Source organism: Pogona vitticeps, chromosome 4 (genome assembly GCF_051106095.1).
Source record: "Pogona vitticeps strain Pit_001003342236 chromosome 4, PviZW2.1, whole genome shotgun sequence".
Classification (NCBI taxonomy): Eukaryota; Metazoa; Chordata; class Lepidosauria; order Squamata; family Agamidae; genus Pogona; species Pogona vitticeps.
Window position 1 is genome coordinate 218,193,423 of NC_135786.1, and position 20,630 is coordinate 218,214,052.

At 39.6% G+C, this 20,630-nt stretch overlaps 1 protein-coding gene across 4 annotated transcripts in view; it reads left to right on the forward strand.

Moving 5' to 3' along the window:
* OXR1 (oxidation resistance 1) overlaps positions 1–20,630 on the forward strand; it is a 298,281-nt gene that overhangs the window by 49,357 nt on the left and 228,294 nt on the right. For all 4 annotated transcript variants that reach the window (XM_078393677.1, XM_078393678.1, XM_072999256.2 and 1 more), the window contains exon 2: positions 5,868–5,949. In XM_078393677.1, the coding sequence (XP_078249803.1) occupies positions 5,933–5,949 (17 nt within the window). In that variant the 5' untranslated portion in view covers positions 5,868–5,932. The remainder of the gene's footprint in view (positions 1–5,867; positions 5,950–20,630) is intronic.

Below are 20,630 nucleotides of genomic sequence, written 5' to 3' on the forward strand. Positions count from 1 at the left end.
AAGTCGATTCTCCGGCTGCAAGTTGAACCTAAATTTTGCGGCCAGAGAAGTCTGTAACTCGAAAAGTCTGTAAGTTGAGCCGTCTGTAAGTCGAGGGTCCACTGTATAGTCTCAATAGCTGTTAAGGTAAAGGTCCCCCTTGACAATTTTGTCCAGTCGTATCCAATTTAAAAAGGATTCCCTTCAGAATCTGTAAGTAATTTATGAAATCCCTCTTCCTCGTTCTCCCTCCCTCTCCTCTTTTCTACTTTCTTCTATTTTAAATGTGAGTACAGAAAGAAATTGCTTGATCACTACAAAACCAAAAGCCTCAACGTAGTTTCCACTCCCTCTCTTTTATACCTGACCTCACCAATGAGCTTTTTTCTTTCCTCTTTCTCTCAACTTCTGAGTGAAATATGTGGGATGGAAGATGTCAATAGGGTGCACATATTCTCGGACTATTGATTTTGGACACAGCAATGACTTGGTAGTGACAAATTCAGGAATGTTAAACACGGAAATCGTTTTAGGACACTTTCAACTACCAACTATTGTGTGTAGATAAACCAAGAGATGGATTGGCATGTCTGAATCAGGCTCCCTGAATTCTGAAATCTTGCTTCTACTTTTCCTTCATGGAGATCAAATGTGTCCCTAACTCAGTCTAATCTAGTGTCACTTTAATGTAGTCTGAGTCATCTTACTTGAAAGCAGAAAGTTTTTTGTATGTTTATTTTGGATTGTAGTCATGACTCATAATGATGCTGTAAATTTAAATTGCTCTCATCAAATTCCAACCTGCAGTCTGACTTCCTCCTCCCTGCATTTTGACAATTTAAGCATAGTAATTTTATATGTTTACAAGTCTAATGTGGTCACGTATATTGAGAAAACTAAAGGATATGTTATAAACTGAACTACATGAGTAACCTTGTAATCAGGCTAAGTTTGTAAGTAAAATGTGGTTTATAGATAGATGGATAGTGTTATCTTAATTTTCCTGTGGGATTTGAACCCTAAGCCTTCCTGATCCTAATTTTTTATGCAAAATAGCACACCTTTGCTTTCTCAACAGCTGCAATCTACTGAATTTAATAAAATAAAACTTGAGGTCAAGTTTGTTTCAAACGCCACATGTTGCCTGTTCCCTTCTTAGCAGAGCTCTTGTCAAGCCTAGTACACTATCTTCTTAAGGCAGTATGTATTAGTGATTGTACAGGCATCGGTGTTCTACATGGGCTCAGTCTCAAAAGCTGTCTTGAAATGCGACTAGATGTCACTAGATTAGACATCCCTGTCAACTCTCATTGTCATCCTGTCAGAGGCAGTAATCTGATAGGTTAAAGGTGGCGTGTTTCTTGATAAGCTCTATCATTTCATTAGTCTATATATTTGGCCACTAGGATGAGTTGTGGGAGAGGCCGCACATGAGGCTTTTTGTGCGTAAGCAAGAAAACATTATCTCATTAAGGCTACAGTCCTATCCAAATGTACTTGGCAGTAAGCGTCATGCAAATCAGCAGGATTTAGGCATAGAATTAGGCTACGTATCACTGGGTAAGAATAGCAGGGAAGTTTATGGACAGAGTATAACTGCACATGCTCTGTATCTGTATTGATCTATGGATCAAAAACAAAGAGCATAAAGTAGATCAAAGCACCTTAGAAGGTCTCTACATCACTTCCATGTCATGATTATTTTGAAAAGTATTTTTCTAGAACTGCTGCCCATTCTCAGCAATGCAGATGTTTTGTATTCATTGAGAATAAAACAGTTCCAGCTTTACCAGCCTTGATGAGTTTTTTTCATTTTGTAGGCAACTTTGGGAGGTCTCAAGTCTAAATTTACATCTCTTGCACCCTCTTTGGGATGTAACAAGCCAAGAGACCTGGAGGGGGAAAAAATTTAAAGCTGAAGATTTGCCATTTTAGAAACAAAACTGAAAGTGTCTGCGCAGTCAATTACAGTTTTGATTTTTGTTTTGTTTTGGGTTTTTTTCCCCAATGGGTTGGGCAGGTTTCCTTCCTAAAGCCAGGTTAAAAAAAAGAAAAGAAAAAACCCTCTGCTGCTCCTAAGTGCATTTGTTCACAAATATCCCCTGTATCAGCTCTGTATGGACATTGACAGGGAATGAACTCAGAGGGTAAAAAAAAAAATAAAGTCATGTTGTTAAACCAGTCAGAACAGACTTATTGTGGCCATAATAGGGCTTTTAAGGCAAGTGAAATATTTAAGGAGTGGTTTTACCAGTTCCACACACCCCAGTAAGGTTCCATGTCTGAGCAGGGATTTGAACTCAGGATTCCTGAGATCTAGCCAGGCACTCTATCTGCTACACCACATGGGATTAATTTTAATGTCACACGTAGTCAGACATGAAGGTTGAAAAAAAATATACACATATATAATTATATCCTAATTATAGTTATTTCTAGTTGTTTTCATATTTGTGTGAATGATTTGTAGTAGGAAAAAATAGGTAGGAGAAAAGATAGGCACACACTTCTGGAGGGGAGGAGAGTAATATAAATATGGTTTTTCTTAACAACATTTGGAAAGGCAGTGTACGTAGGGGTAGTGGTTATGTAAGTATCTATAATACATGGTTTAAAGCCCATCTATAAGCAGTTTGTGCTCTGACCTTAATCTACTGTGAATGCTAGACAGCCTGATGCAATGCTGTTCTGCATCTGTAGAATGTGGTTGAGAAAAGGAAATTCTGAGCACAGAAGTTAGTTGGTGACTGTGGCGGAATGCCCACACCACACCTGTCCATCATGGGGAGATCAAGGGCAGTAGCCTATGATAGGACAGGAGGGGCGGAACCAAAAGAACAGTTAGACAGTTAGAGAGGACAGTTGGAGAAAAGTGGTTTGGAGATAGGGAATTGAAGAGAGAGAGAGTTAGGAGAGTGAATTGAGAAAGTTAAGACACAGATTAGAAAGTTGGAATGCTAGAGAGAATAGGAAAAAGTTCAAAAGTATAGATAGTCAAAGAATATTATTAAAGTGAATAAAAACACATACGAATAAAAACACATACAAACCAATGTGGAATCAAATGCTATTTAATGAATTATCCTAATCATCTGTGATTTACATCTGTGATTTGCATAAGAACTATAATATCAATAAATCTGTTGTATTGGCAGCATGTGTCTAAGATATATCTATTTGGTATTGAGTGAATAATACCTGGTGGCAGCGTGAAGTGAGGAAACACATCCAGAGGGTGGACTTGTGTTTAGGGAAAATAAACAAAGGACACTGGGTGGATGCGACAGTGACTATAGCTGTCTGAGGTAGGGCCAGCCTCATCATTAGTCAGAGTTAGGTGCTGCCTCAGACAGCAGAAGCTTGGGAGCATTTTTCTTTTCTCTGGAGAGCCCTATTGAAGACAGATTGTGTATGTCACAGTCAGTCTTCTACCCCCTAAAATAACCTCCTCTCTGAGGTGAAAGACACTCCCCCATCATACATGATTCAGAGGTAAACTCAGCTGTTGGCTCTGTTTGCTTTTTTATTTGGAATGGTGAGTGGGTGCCATTTTTTTCAATTTCCTTTACTGTGCACTGCTGACCCTTTGATTTATCTATAGCTAATGTTTTCATTCTGGGTTTGGGGGAATAAATCAATTAAAGTTATTTTTAATCAGAATTTATCTGATTCTTGCCTTTGGAAACCGAACACATATCTATATGCAACTTGTAATTGTCTTTTTTATTTTTCACTTTCATTTTTGCAAACAAAATTTTGATCTAAAGAAAAAACAAAACACAAAACAAATACGGAGCAAAAAATGGTAAATACCAATAATGTTATTATTTATCATAAAACACGATTATAAATTTACAGTATAGTTTTGTTATGTTAGGCATACAAATCATTGTAGGCCTTCCAGATGCACAGTTACATGTCCTCACGAAAATGGCCTCTCTATGTATAATCATGTTTTTTGTTGCATGGACTGGATTGTAAGGTCAAGCACTGAAAAAAAAGATATCTAAATCCATACATTTGCAAAAATTAGCTTGAAAATGTTTTCATTTTAAAACGAAAAACATACATTTCAAAAGTATTTGCCAAATTATGTGAAAAATGCCCTTAAATGCATACAAATTGCCATGAGCGTTTTTTATTTTTGTTTTTTTGCAATGCCCAACTGGAGTTTTAATGAGCTTTGAGATGGGAGAATCTCAACAAGGTCAGCATTATTTAATTCACAGATCATGGGGATGAGAACTTACACTTGCATTCTGCAGCAAGAGAGATATGAATCATGGAAAATTGGAAGAAAATGCCAAAACCAATAGTAATGAATTTGCTTTTTAAATGTTATTTTAAAGAATGCCATTTCATCAGCTAGAACGAACAAGACATTTTACCTGGAATGACATCAAAATGGCTGTACTAATGTGAAATTCCCTGGAGCACTTTCCAAATTAATAACAAATTTTTGAAGCCAAAGGCTTTTGGTTAGTTAAATCTAACTTTATCTGAAAGTATTCACAAGAAAGTATAGTATTTTTTTAAAGTTGTCTGCATTACTGAATACTTTCAAATAGCTTTGGTTTCCTACAATAATCCAAATTGTTAAACTCCTTGAATATATTTACTTATATAACTGGACCAATGTGTTATGTAAGTAAAGTTTTTAAGTTTTAAAAGAGGAAAATGCTCCTGCACCTGAAGGGTTTTTTAAAATCCTAGCTGAGCAAACTCATGCTAGAAAGGGAAGTCATCAGCTCATTTAAACTTAATCTTAGTTGACTGGAATTTGAATTCCGATTGCTGACAAGTGGATTGAGATAAGAACACCGCATTCACACATATACACCAGTAGTTGGATTGGAACCTCTGGCTGTATATTTATCTTGAGACCACAGCCTGGGAACCATACATTTCTTATCACCTGTTATTTTGAGGGGAGGTACCAGTATTGTTTTTTAAAAGAATGGAACCCCTAGTCACTGTCTCTGTGTGTAAAAAGTAACTTTTACTTGTTATTCCTAAATGTGTTTTTGTGTGTGTGTGATTTTTATCTTTTATTGGTTTCTATAATTCAATCTGCATTAGTAACAAAAGAAGCAAAGTAGCACATGAAGACATAATATGCTTGTTTATAAATAATGGCAAGATGCTAAGTTTTAGGGTGTAAGTATTTTAGGGTGTAAGTATTTGAGGAAATGTGAATGTATGTTCTTCAACCTTTTGAAATGAGACAGGATAGTTTTTTTCAATTTCCAAATAAATCAATATTTGCTGATGTAGGCAAGGCAGCTATTATATCCCTAGTCATATCACCATCTCAGAGATAAAATAATAGAATCATAGAATTGTAAAACTAGAAAGGACTCCAAATGTCACTGCACCTAACTTACAGGCCAAAGAGTGCATAATCTACCCACACACCATATTTAACTGTTATTTATTTTTGCTTATTACTCTGAAGAAAGGCTTCCAAAGAATCGGTTGAAATAGGCTCAGCCATCCCGGTTACCACTACAGGCCCTTAAAATGTTTGCTGGGGCATCCTGGGATACTAAAGATGGCTGCTTATTGCCCCAGTTTCTTTAGCATGTTATTTCAGAGTGCTCAGTATTAATACTGCTGCTTGTCACCATCGAGCAGCAGTGGGTGGGCAGGTGGGTTACACTGCAGTTCTTGGCCTGCTGCTCACCAGAGAAATACCAAGTTAAGTGGCACTGCTGTGGTAACTTTATGTCTGGCTGGGAATCAGGATGGTAACAAAGCTGGGTTTAATTCTCTGTCTCTTCAAATTCAAACAAAATGTGCTGTGATATTTGTTTATGGTAGTAATGTCAGGTTCTCTGCTTAACCTGAAATTTTATGTTGTGTTTGCCCCCACCCGCCCCTTCTACCAGGTCATCTGGAACAAGACTTGTTCAAGGCTGATTTTCCATAAATGTGAAACAGAACACCTACCATTATGTTTAGCACTAAAAGGTCAGTGTTGTCTTCTCTTGTCTCTTTTTCTTTCGTTTTTACATTGAGTCAGAAAATGCAGTTTTATAGACTAAGAGAGTATGGATGTAATATAGAATGATTATATAAAATATAAAACATGTGTGTGTGTGTTGAGTAAAGCTTGCTCTGCAAAATAAAAATGTTCCCGCCAGGGATACATTGCAGTCATGATTATCTTTGTTTTCTTTAGGGATGAGCGAGCACCTGCTTGCTCATCCCAGAAATCAATTGGTCTGACTGAGTGTTCAAGTCAAACACTCAAAGTCCCTTCAACTGTGTTTTTAATGTTCAACTTGAACAGTCTAATTCATCCCTTCTTTCCCTAAGCCTCTCTGCTTTCCCCACTCACCTCCTGATCATCCCTCCACCCCATCTAAGAGAGTAGATGTGACCTGGAGAACTCTAGGTTTTTCTTTTCATCTGCATTTATTTTGAATTGTTAAAGTGTTTTTGGTTGCTTTCAACGGCGTGAACCTGTTTGAATTGTTTAGGATTGTTCTGAAATGATTTTTTTTTTTTGCTTGTGCCCCCCCTAAATATGGTGAATTAAAAATAGTTTAGTAAGTAATTAAGTAAATAATGAGCAAGAAGGAAGGTAGCAGGCAAACAAATTGGAAAGGCTCTGTGACCTCTTTTGTGGGAGATTACGTGTTTTAAACCAGTGGTGATTTTGCTTTTCAGGGGGGTGATGGAACGAAAAGGGGTGATGTGGAGGCGAAGGAACAGAAGGGGGCGATAGGGGGCGATGGAGCTGCCGCTACCATTGAGGAAGTAATCACCGCCCCCCTCCCCGTGCCGCCAGATCCAGAGCAGCTTGTGCTGGCAGCAGATGTGGTGCCGCTGCCGCTGCTGCCATTGAGGATGTTATCATCGCCCCCTCCCTGCCGCCGTGCCACCGCTGTGGGGAGGGTGGCGATGATAACTTCCTCAATGGCTCAAGGGGGCGTTTCTTTCAAAAAGTTTAACTACTGCTTTAAACACATTATTATGATTATTATGATTATTATGATTATGATTATTATGATGATTATTATGATGATTATTATGATTATTATGATTATGATTATGATTATGATTATGACTATTAGTATTAGTAGTAGTATTATTATTATTATTATTAGTAGTAGTAGTAGTAGTAGTAGTAGTAGTAGTAGTAGTAATCTTTGGCCAGAAATAAAGAGCGGAGTGCAAGGCCTCCCTGGTAGCAGATGAGATGCTCGATAGCAAGAGGTACTTTGAGGTAGTCATCATGGGATCCATCCTGCAAAGTCCTTCTTGGCCTCTGCCACCCTTACACCTTCTCTTAAGCGATGGTGTTTCTGTGGAGAAGAGAGACATATTGTGGGGATCTTAAAATTCTCCTAACAATTAGATATGGGAAAATATACCATGTTGGATGATGAGAGGGAGGGAGGGAGGGAGGGAGGGAGGAAGGAAGGAAGGAAGGAAGGAAGGAAGGAACACTGCTGTTGGAGTCCAGGTTGATTGGTAAGTGTTCTTTAATTTGGATTTTTTTCTTTGATCAATTTTTGCTTCTTCATTTTTTCCCTTTTTATTCAGATCCACATGCGATTGTGCTAAATCCATTCCAGCAATACTATCTATCTATCTATCTATCTATCTATCTATCTATCTATCTATCTATCTATCTATCTATCTATCTATCTATCTATCTATCTATCTATCTATCTATCTATCTATCTATCTATCTATCTATTTTATTTCTCCCATCTTATAGAATCATCTAATTAATTAATTGTTATAAATTTTTAGAACTTGTTATCATTTGTTGTAAGCCGCCTAGAGTGGTCGAAATGACTAGATAGGCGGGGAATAAATAAATAAATAAATAAATAAATAAATAAATAAATAAATAAATAAATAAATAAATAAATAAATAAATAAATATCTATCTATCTATCTATCTATCTATCTATCTATCTATCTATCTATCTATCTATCTATCTATCTATCTATCTATCTATCTATCTATCTATCTAATTTGTATACTGTTCCCATTAATGCAACATCACTACTCTGGGTGGCTTGCAATAAAACGCACAATCAGAATGGAATACAGTAATATAATAAAAGCATTATATCAATCTAACCATATAAGACAGAAAGTGCCAGAGCAATGATGAAACTGAGCATAAGGTAAAAAAATAAAATAAAAACAATAACTGGACAGATGTGGAATCACCTCACCTCAGCTAGGGTTGGAGTGGAAATACTGAATGTTGTAGCATAATATCTTCATTAAATAGGAAGATGTAAACATTAGTTCAGATACTGTATTCTGATTGCTTGTGTAAAGTCACTCTTAATTACTGTGACAGATATGTGGGGCTATCCATAAATATTGTTTGAAAATTCCTGTCTGGACACAATTGATTTCTAGTATGTTTCTCAATATATTTGCAACATGCTGACACAGTGATTTGGACCTGGGCTTCTTGCTTCCAAATAAATTTCCCTGTTCTATATAAGAGCAACATCACAAGTCTGATTTTCAGCAATTTTATTTACACAAATAAGGTACATAGGCGAGGGCCTTTTCAGTGGTGGTATCCAATTGCAAAATGATCTCCCTGGTCAACAAAAGGCCCATGGGCTGCATGAGCCTGTCCTCCAGACTCAAATGCAGCCCCTCAGCATCCTCACACTAAAATAATATAACACTTTTTTTTTAAAAAAAGAAATCTTTAACTCACAAAGTCCCCTTGTGCACTTAAGGGTTGTGCAAGAGTTTTGCCATGTTTTGAAGGCCACCTACACAGCCCTACCGATTGATTTTAAAAAGTTGGCCAATAGAGGGCACAATTGGGCTGCTTGAGTTTTCACACACATATTTTATAATAATTTTTAAGGGATTGGGGATCATGTAAATTGGTGCAGCCCTCCAAGGTGCCAGGATGGGAGCAGGTGGCCACAGGACCTCTGGAAGTTGCCCACCTTTGTGCTAGACACATTTGCCTGATTCTTTCTGTGCCAGCCATGTTTTTGTAGGATATTTTTAAAAATCCTCAGCTTTTCATGAATCTATTTTGAGCTTCTAGTTTTAGTCTTTGAGCTTATAGCTCTTGCTGTTTTATTAATCTTTTCCAGTACTTATGCCTGCTATTTTTAATATGAATTGAACAGTTATTCATTATTATATACATGTCATATAGTGTTGTGGAAACCTTGCTGAAAGTTGTCTTGAAACCTTTTAATATTAAATACACTAAAAATCAGGTCAGTGAACCCTTGTCGATCAGAGTTTCATTATGCTTATTATCTGGATCACTGTGTCTCATTATATTTAAATTCATTTTCTAGTATATTGCATCTGTGGTCTTTAAGGATCTAAAATTCAGTCATTTTGCTGAACAATGCTTTTTTTTCCATCTGTGCTATAACCCAACTGGTATTGATATTTGATTTTTTCTGAAACTGGCACAACTTAATTTCTAACCATGTCAACGTTCTCAAAGCTAGCTTGCAGTATCTTTATTTATAGTTTCTACTTCATTTTCTTTGCCTGTTTTTTCTAAAGTAACTGAGGAATGATGTTGACTGGAACATCATATGAGCTGGGAATACTTGTTTTATTTTATTTTCTATGTTCTCTTTCTTAAACCTTTTATAAATACGGTCTATGTTGATGTAATTTTAGAAGAGGAATTCTAAGTCTGTGGTAGCATATCAGGAAAAAACAAAAAAATAAAGAAAACAAAAACATTAAAGACTAACTACTATATTTCAATGTGAGCATTCATGGACATGTCTGAAGAAGTGGACTTGCTCATGAAGGTTTGCACTGAAATATAGCGTTTAGTCTTTAAGGTGTCACAAGGCTTTTGTCTTCTTTATATTTTTATATTTTTCTTTTGTTTTAACCTCACTCTCTATGACCATTATTGTTGGTGAAGGCAGCAGCTACAATGTCCATTGTTGTTGTTGTTTAGTTGTTAAGTCATTTCCAACTCTACGTGACCCCATGGACCAGAGCACGCCAGGCCCTCGTGTCTTCCACTGCCTCCCGGAGTTTGGTCAAATTCATGTTGGTTGCTTCGATGACACTGTCCAACCATCTCGTCCTCTGTTGTCCCCTTCTCCTCTTGCCTTCACACTTTCCCAACATCAGGCTCTTTACCAGGGAGTCTTTTCTTCTCATGAATTGGCCAAAGTATTGCAGCCTCAGCTTCAGGATCTGTCCTTTCAGTTGATTTCCTCAGGGTTGATTTCCTTCAAAATGGATAGGTTTGTTCTCCTTGCAGTCGAGGGGATTCTCAAGAGTCTCCTCCAGCACCACAATTCAAAAGCATCAATTCTTTGGTGGTCAATCTTCTTTATGGTCCAGCTCATACTTCCATACATCGCTTCTGGAAAAACCACAGCTTTGACTATGCGGACCTTTGTCGGCAAGATGATGTCTCTGCTTTTTAAGATGCTGTCTAGTTTTGTCATCGCTTTCCTCCCAAGTAGCAGATGGCTTTTAATTTTGTGGCTGCAGTCACCATCTGCAATGACTGCAATGCCCATTACTTGCAGTTAAAATCTATAAATTTCCTTTTTCTCCTCTTACAGCTAATTGGAGATAAAACTCAACTCAAGAGTTATCAGTTTGATACTCTGATAAGTAGGGCCACTCCCTTTTACAGTGGTGCCTCGCTTAACGAGTGCACCATTTAACGACGTCTCCACATAGCGACGTCGCAATTGCGATCGCATTGTGATGTTTAGATAGGGGGGAAATCGCTTTGCGACTATCGGTAAGCGTTTCGCTTACCGATTTTTGCATAGCAATTTTTAAAATAGCTGATAGGTGGTTCCAAAATGGCTGCCAGACGCCCAAAATGGCCACGTGCAGTGTTTTCGCACCCTGCCCTCGCTTACCAAGGGCGCGAAAATGGCGGCGCTATGGGGAAACTTTGCACAACGGTGAGTTTAAGAGCCATAGGAACGCATTAAACTAAGTTTAATGCATTTGTATGCCGTTTTTGGTTCCGTATAGCGATGTTTCCCATAGCGACGGTTAATCCGGAATGAATTAACCTCACTATGCGGGGGACCACTGTACTTTTAAAAAGAAATCATTCCACCAGATACAGCTGAATGTTTCTAAACATATCTGGATTTGCCATTTCCACAAAGGAACTGAAATTGTATGAAGGTGTACTTGCCACTCATAAGATCAGCTAATGTGGACAGACCCATGACCATAAATTAATGCATGGTACCTTTCAGACCATTTTCCTATTCAGTTCAGCATTTATTTATTTATTTATTTATTTATTTATTTATTTATTTATTTATTTATTTATTTATTTATTTATTTATTTATTTATATCCTGCCTATCTAGTCGATAGACCACTCTAGGCGGCTTACAACAAGGGATACCACAATAAAAACAACAGAATTACATAAAAGAAAACTTTCGACAATTGGGTTAAAACATTAGGAAAGAAAAGAGGAGGGGATCAGGAATTAACTAGGAGGGAAGGCCTGCCGAAACATCAATGTTTTTAATTGCTTTTTGAAAATACCCAGCGAGGGGGCCGCGCGAATATCAGGGGGAAGGTTGTTCCAGAGGCGAGGAGCCACCGCCGAGAAGGCCCGATTTCTTATCTTTTCCTTCCGGGCCTCCCTCGGCGTTAGGCTCCTCAGCCTCATCTCCTGGCTCGCGCGAGTGACATGGGTAGATCTTGGTGGTAGAAGGCGTTCCACCAAGTATCGAGGCCCTAAACCGTTTAGGGCTTTGTACGTAAGCATCAACACTTTGAAGTCGATGCGGAATCTGATGGGCAGCCAATGCAATGTGGCCAGAGTGGGTGAAATGTGTTGGAATTTTTTCACCCCACTGAGGAGTCTGGCCGCCACATTCTGCACCACCTGAAGTTTCCGCAACAGCCTCAAAGGCAGCCCCACGTAGAGCGCATTACAGTAGTCTAATCTTGAGATTACGAGCGCATGCACCAAAGTGGTGAGTGCCCCAACATCGAGATAGGGCCGCAGCTGGGCTACCCACCTAAGACGGTAGAAGGCGGTTCGGACCACCGACGCCACCTGGGATTCCATAGTGAGCGCCGGGTCCAGATGGATCCCCAAGCTGCGGACCCCATCCTTAGCAGGAAGGGTCACCCCCCCAAAAGAGAGGGAGTTTCCCAAGCTCCCGACTGTGGGGGCACCCACCCTTAGTACCTCCGTCTTGTCCGGGTTCAGCCTCAACCCGTTCTCCTGCATCCATTGCAGTACGGTCCCCAGGCAGTGCTGGAGGGACAGAACAGCATCTCCTGCGGAAGGTGGAAATGAGATGTAGAGCTGAGAATCATCAGCATACTGATGACACCGAGCTCCACACCCCCTGATGACCCCACCCAGCGGCCTCATATAGATGTTAAACAGCATTGGGGAGATGATCGATCCCTGTGGAACCCCGCAATTGAGATTCCACGGGGCCGAGACGCTCTCCCCAAGCTGCACTCTCTGGGGACGGTCCTCCAAGAAGGAGCGGAGCCAGGCCAGTGCAAGGCCCCCAATTCGGAGAGCCTCCCCAGGAGGATACCGTGGTCAATGGTATCAAAGGCTGCTGAGATGTCGAGGAGGACCAGCAGGGACACATTGGCGATCAATGCCATTTCTGTGCTGTGGCGCGGCCTGAAGCCCGACTGAAACGGATCCAGGGCATCTGTTTCGTCCAGGTGCGCCTGAAGCTGGTCGGCCACCACCCTCTCCACCACCTTACTTAGGAAAGAAACATTGGCGACGGGCCTATAATTGCCAATTTCGTCCGCCGCCAAACTTGGTTTCTTCCTGATGGGCCTAATGAGTGTCTCCTTGAGAGCAGATGGAAATCTGCCCTCAAGGAAAGACCCATTAATTATTGCAGTGGCCCATTCCGTTGTTGTAGGCCTGGCTGCTTTGATTAGCCAGGCCGGACAGGGGTCAAGGGAGGAGGTGGTGGCATGACAGCGATCAAGCAGCCTGGCGACAGTATCAGGCGTGACAGGCTGAAATGTGTCAAAAATTACCGGGGAAGACGGAGCGCTGGACATCTCAGCTCGACTCACTGTATTCAAAAAAGGAGACAGGTCCCGGCGGATGGCCTCCACTTTAGATTTTAAAAATGCTGCAAATTGGTCCGGTGTAAGACTAGGGGGAGGCCCATCACCCGGGCCAATTCCGGATAGGTCGCGCACTATACGGAATAATTCCGCCTGCTGGTTGGACGCTTCGCTTATCCGGTTAGCGAAGTATGCTCAACTGGCAGCCTTTACCTTAGCCAGGTAAAGGTTAGTGGCGACCTTAACAGCTATCCAATTGTAATCCGTCGGGTCCTTTCTCCATTTGCGCTCTAGCCGTCTCCTAATCCGCTTCTCATATTGGCAGCTCTCCAGGGCCTTTGGGAGAAGGGTAAAAAACCCTCTTCCTTCATGCCATGGTTCTAATTTAGCTTGGCTCCCCTCCCATGTGCTCTGTTTGTGACAGAGGTAAATCATACTGGGGGCAAAGAAAATGAACAAGTATCATGTTTGATCTGGCCCTCAAATTGCATGCGGATACTTCTAGGAGACAAAAGGCAGTGCAGCAGGCCAGAAGATACAATAGGTCTTGTACTTAACTATGCATGCATGGAACAACATGATTTCCCAATGCAGCTTGCTTGCTTGTGCATTAGTGGGTGATGCTTTCATGTTCTGTTTTCCTGTATCACAGAAGAGCACTAGAAGTTAAGGAAGTGTTTCATGCAATAATCAGACTTCAGAAAGACACCAAGATAACTAGCAATTGTGAACAGAGCCTGGAAGAGGTTTTTTTTTTTTGGACTCCAATACCCAGATTTACCCAATCTGGGGGACCCCATAGCTGCAGTCAAAAAAGTAACTTTCCAGATTCCTGTTTCTAGGCACCCCTGCGGGCAGAATCTGCTCCATAGCTGTCTTTCTCCAAAGTTCTCTTGTCCTTAAAAGAACCCCATAACTTACCAGCCCAGTGAAAGAATGGTAGAGTTGAGAATGAAGGCAACTGGTATGTTTTATAGAGCCATTTTATAGATAGAATTAAGTTGTTCACCAGGAACCCATATTGAGCTTTCAAAGCCAAAGTGTAGCTTTTGAATCTTCCTGCTCATGGGAAATATGTTAAGAATGGGAAATTTTAAATTATTTGAGATGGAGCATTAAATTAAAAATTTGGTTTTGTCCTTACAGAAAACCTGAAAAATATTCTGATAAAATATTCTAATATTCTGATGGCATTTACAGTGTGTATGAGCTCCATTTAACAAATCACAACTTCCTGAATTCAAACATAAATAGTCTCCTATTGTCAAGCTGGCGTACAAAGGCACAGAGCTATTCAATATATGAACCCCATATTCTTGTTCTTTCCCATTTGTTATATATGATAAGCACAGTGAATTGGTTCATTTTCTGAATCATCTCTGTTGAAGCTTGAGAAACACAGTTCAGAATCATTTTGCTGTGTTTTGAGTTCATGACTGAGAAAACAATTTTCCAAATTGTCCTAATGATATGCCCCATGGTTTTGATGCTGTAAAGTATAAAATTGATGCACCATCTTAAAAATGTTTTAGCGTTTAGAGACAGTTAATATAACCTACATAATATGGAAGGTCTGGAGTCAGCATGTGTACCATATTGATGTCACTGCCTTAATTGTTGCTAAACTTAATTTTTACCTGCCATCTTATTTATTTGTCATCCACCTACTTTTTGAATTCCCTACTATGCTTCAGTAAAATCTTGCTGGAAATTCTGTTGCAGCCTGTTGCATATTGTGATGCTGCTGTTGTTCATTAATCTTAGTAAATCCTTTGGAGAAGCACTGACATTGTAGCATAGCAGAAACCATTTCACAAGTGACCGAACCATCCCCATTCAGACTCCTTGATCATTTTGTTAATCAGATAGAGAGCTCTCGAATTGCCCTCTAATCAAAAATACTTAATGTTTTAACTGTGAAAAACTGATGGGAGAAATAGACATACTCAATGAAGAGGACAGGACGGCTGTTCTTGTTTGTGTATTAGTCATATAAGAGTTCTGTTGGGTCTTAAAGGCATTTTGTTGAGCTAATTCCCTTTGTGTAATAAGTGTCTTCCAAACAAGTAAAATGTTTAATTGTGTTGTCCTCCTCACCCTTTATATCACATCCCCTGTGTTTTTCATCTGTCTCTGCTATGTTATAGAGTGTTTTCACGATTCACATACTGAATATGAAGGATGGTTTCAGCCCTGTATGCATTTAGCCTTGTTCATAGGATCCTCTTTCTCTTTTTTACACCTTCTTTTTTTTGTTTTTTTGTGTATTTCCAATGTACAGTGGTGCCTCGCACAGCGAGGTTAATCCGTCCCGGATTAACCCTCGCTGTGTGAAACATCGCTGAGCGGGGCAGAAAAGCCCACTGGAACGCATTAAACAGTGTTTAATGCGTTCCAATCGGCTGCTGTACTAACCGTTCAGCGATGTTTCTCCGATGGCCGGCAGCCATTTTCGCGCCCTCCCCTTGCTTACCAAGGTGCGAAAATGGCTGCGATCAGCTGTCCGGTGGGTCCAAAATGGCCACCAGAACAGCCGAAATGGCCGGCCGCAGCGTTTTCGCGCCCTTGGTAAGCGAGGGGAGGCCGCGAAAACGTTGCGCGCAGCCATTTCGGCTGTTCTGGCAGCGTTTTCACGCCCTTCCCTTGCTTACCAAGGGCGTGAAAATGCTGCACCCGGCCCTTTCGGCTGTTCCGGTGGCCATTTTGAAGCCACGGAACAGCTGATCAGCAGGTCGCAAAGCGAAGGTTGGTAAGCGAACTGCTTACCGACCTTTGCTCTGTGATTTTCGCCCATTGGGGGCATCGCTCTGCGATCGCATTAGCAATCGCAAAAGCGTCACCGTAGAGCGAATTCATCGCTCTACGGGGCGCTCGTTGTGCGAGGCACCACTGTACTAAATATTTATCAGCAATATTACTGCATATTATTAATAAATGAGATTGCCCAGTCATGGGATGTGAACTAGGTTTAAGTGTTTTGCTTGACTTTTTAGAGACATGCAGGCAAGATGTTTACAACCAAAAGTGAACTGGTAGAGTGTTGTTCAAGAGATCCATCTCCACTCTAAACCACTATGACCCCAATCGGAAGAACATTTTGTGTCTCTCTTTCCATTTTCAGAGCCCTGAATGGTAAAAATAATAAATATGATCTGGAAATTTATTGGGAAAGGTCATTCTGTTTCAAATAAAGTCAGGAAGCCTGGGGTCCTCTAGGTAGGACTGGACTCATCATCCCTAATTAGCATAGTTAGTGATGAAGGATGGCTTGCATTGCAGTCCAGCAACACCTGGAGGGCCACAAGTTGCTCATCCCTGATTTATATAAAGAAGTAATATTAACATACATTCAGCCTTCTGCTAGTTGTCTGTTGGGCACAATCTTTCTTCCAGCTCTGCAGCTTTCAAGTAAACCTATTAATGAACTGCCATCATATTATGGCCTGAATCTATTATGGTTTTCTCATTTAAACTAGAATAGACTCATTGACTCAGTTATTGAACAGTGGTACCAAGACATAGGTCAAGCTTATTGATCTGAGAGGTTTACTCTGATTGAGACTACTAGGTGGATCCAGACCTAAATAAGCATGCTAAAATGCTATGTTAAATCTGACTAGATTTTTCCTGTCTTGCTTTAAATCTGTAAAATTATCTATGTTGTGTTTTTATGAGAGAGGGGGTTGATTGGCAACAAATCATGAAAATAAACAGTTTATTTGGATGTGAAGTATTTTTGTTGCGCTGCATCCACTGAAATCTTTTAGCACAATTAAATGGAAGCATACTGTTTCATTCAAGCAGAATGTTTTTCCTTATTTTATTAAATCTTGTATATGTTACTCACATGCCCAGTGATGCTTTCTTACTTTTATGCATGCAAAACGAATGCAAAACGAATGCTAGCACAATGAGGACAGATTTATTCTAGTTTACGTCTAAGCATATACAATATAAATGATAACTGTAGTATGTAGATTGTTTTTGTTTTGTGACTGTTAATGCACACGTCAATATATAGAATCCGTGTTACAAAAAAACCCTGGATGTTTTAATCTTATTAAACACATTGTTCTTACTGAGCAAAAGAATTAATTGGTTTTAACATTTCTATTTAAAGTTTGTTTAAATACATTGAGAGCAAGGAAGTCTGTTGTTTGATAGTTTTGTTCCAGGAACTAACCTTTTAATGCCAAGGATAGCCTTTGGACTTTGTACACACACGCGCGCGCGCGCACACACACACACACACACACACACACACACACACACACACACACACACACACACACACACACACACACACACACACACACTCTCTCTCTCTCTCTCTCTCTCTCTCTCTCTCTCTCTCTCTCTCTCTCTCTCTTATGTTCATAAGTGAAGGAAAATGCAAAGAATCTAGCACTAATGTTCAATTATGTTATTGTTTATCTTCAGCCATCCACTTGCCCTATGACTATACTGTTTACTTAGCCAATAGAGCATATTCTAAACAGGTCAGATTCTCAAGAAACAAATGTAGTTTACATATATTTGCTTTCCAAAAGCAGTGGAGCACATATACCAAAGCTCAGCTGCACAGATATCAAATAATGTATTGCAAAGAGGCTTTTATGATTATGAAAGCAGATTGATCATGTGATTTAGCCGAAAGCCTACCAAATCTTTTTTTTTTAAGTCAGCTTCCATCAAAGTATCTGAGATGATAGAATAGTCAAGATCAGAATCAGGATAATTACTTTCTGATGTCATTTATAGTTTTTCTAAAGTAAGAAAGCATAATAATGGCATTTAGGCAAGAATATACAGGATAAAAATGGCACAACAAGGGTTGTTTTATAATCAAGTTTGTGGAAATAATTGGAATAGTACCTTCAGTCTTATTCTGCAGTGCAAAATAGGAAGAGAACTTATGTGCTTAGCTTAGGCACTATGTAATTCTAATGGAAAGGTTGTGCTATATTTTCCTTTTTCATGGCAATACAATATCAGGGCTATAAATATCACCATTTGCTGATATTTTGACTTAAGCACTTGCCATTTTAGTTCTAGAGAGATTCAGCCCTGCTGATTTTCTGGTAGGGAGTCTTAAGTACAATTTGGTATGCATTGTGTGTCTAGCTTTTTAATGGCACTTTCCATTAAAATTTTAATTAAGCATACATCGCTGCATGCAGGGAGACTATCAGAGACTCCCAGGAAAGAAAACTATGCTCAGCTCCAGATGTACTGAAGGATGATTTCTTGATCATTCACAGATGAATTTCTGATAAAGAAAATCACTTTATACAATTTTATGTTATGCGCTGTAAGCCATCTTCCACTTATGGCAACCCCATGAATGAGCAATCTCCAAAATAATCCTGTTCTCAGCAGCCATACTCAAGTCTTGCAAACTCAAATCTCTGGCTTCCTATAGGAAGTCAATCAATCTCATATTTGGTCTTCCACTCTTCTTGCTGTCTTCAAGCTTTCCCAGCATTACTGTCTTTATAAGAAATATCAACTGGGAAAAATAGTTGTTGTTTCCTTTATATTGACTTGTGAATGTTGCTCCTCTGCTGTTTATTTTACCTTGTTGAAGTGGACAGAAGTGAAAAAAGGAGAAAGGTGGGTCAAACCTTCTAGTGACTCCATCCTGTAATGAGATGGTCCATTTTGTTTCCTTCAGTTTGCAACTTCCAAAGAGTCTGCAAGGGATAGGGCTGTGCTATTTCTCCTTCTGTCATTATGATGTTTCTCCTCATGGCTGTACATGTCAGTCAGCTCGTGGACTCTCACAAGATGTTAAGCTAGCTTGTGTTTGTTATTTAAAATATTTATTGATGGTTTTCCCCTCCAAAAGTTCAAAATAGACTGCATAAGAAAAATCTAATCTAAATGTGGCTTTTAAACCATAAACAATTGCTGTTTCATGAATACGTTAGCATTTCAGTCTCACCGGACACTTAAAAAGATAAAGAATGTAGTGGACATTCGATAAGGTAATAGTTGAGGTAATCAGTAATCTAGAACCTTTATCAGGAAATTGAATAGCAATGTCATTGAAAGGTACATTATTCTTAATTTTACTTTCAGTTTTTAGGCAAAAATCCAATTGCTAGTCTCAGCTAGGATACAACCCCGTGTAAAATTATTGATGTTATTTAGTAGTTGATCCAATGGGCCTACTCTATTTGGGACTAACAATTAAGTTTTATTTCCAGTGTTTAAAAATGTCAGTACTGTATTATACTTAAAAGAGGTAAAATAAGTATGGTGACAAGTGATCAGCAAAACAAATATATTTTAATCCACAGTAATCATTTTTAAATACTAGATCTATCATAGCTTTCCCTAACCTGGCTGGTAAGGATGTTCTACTTGGATTATGTGAACTTTAGCTCCTATAATTCTCCATTCTGGGAGTCCTACCTGACACACCCACACCTAAATATGGAGAAAGGCATAGGAAGATGGTTTAATGTCCCAGTTTCCTGTTAAAAAAGGAAGCTGCCATGGGGTGAGCCACATTTAGGTGTTTGGAAGTATGGGTCTGTCATGTGAATCTCCCAGAATAGAGAATTGTGAGAGGTAAAGTCCAAAAAATCTGAATTGTACACCTGTACAGCTAGCATCAGGCTCTGAAATGGTGATATATAGTAGTGGTCCCCAACCTTGGGCCTCCAGATGTTCTTGGACTACAACTCCCAGAAGTCTTCACCACCACCTCTGCTGGCCAGGATTTCTAGAAGTTGAAGTCCAAGAACATCTGGAGGCCCAAGGTTGGGGACCACTGATATATAGGCATTGTAATACTGTCCTTGGTCCTGAAATCCCTGTCATTTTATTCATTTTTAAAATCATGTTCCTTTAAGTTGATTCCAACTTGTGGCAACTTGTTCCAGGATTTCTAGGTATAGACTACACAGAAATGGTTTTCTTCAGGAAGTGTTCTGACTGTGTTGTTTGCCCAAGGCTACATACACGAGCTCTTCTCCTGAGAGATACAGTGGGGAGTCAAATACCCAACCTCTGGCTCTACACCCTGGCACCTATCTCACTGAACTGTCCAGCCATCTGGAGATAAAAAGGAGATAGATAAGGAGCAGAGAGGTAGAATAGAATCAGGATCAAGACTAGGACCATCTCTGTATCTGCCTATTGCCTTGAGTAAGGAACGTAGTTCCGTCCGATTGCTTTGAACAAACATTTAGGAGTTTCCCTGGATTAAAAACTCAGTTGAAGCCAAGTTCCTAGTGGTTGGAAGAGATGAAATATTCACAGGAGTGCAGTCTTATAGAAAGGCTTCCTTGAACCACAGGGCGTAAAAGTCAGGATTGGGTCATCACAGGAAGACAGTAAAATGATACATTGACAGTGTCCCAGCTGATCTTGAAGGCTCCATATTACTTTTCCAGCAGTCTCCATTCAAGAACAATGGGAATAATATCTGGCCCAATTTTTTTTACTAGTTGCTCCTTCTCTCTTCCAGTTCTATACTATCTGTGTCTGATGAATAGCTCTGATGGCTCATGATGTTTATAACATCTTATCCAAGAACTTTAAAATCAGATTTCTAAACTATGTGTGTTTGATAGTATGTCCTAGGATGTTCAGTGTAATTC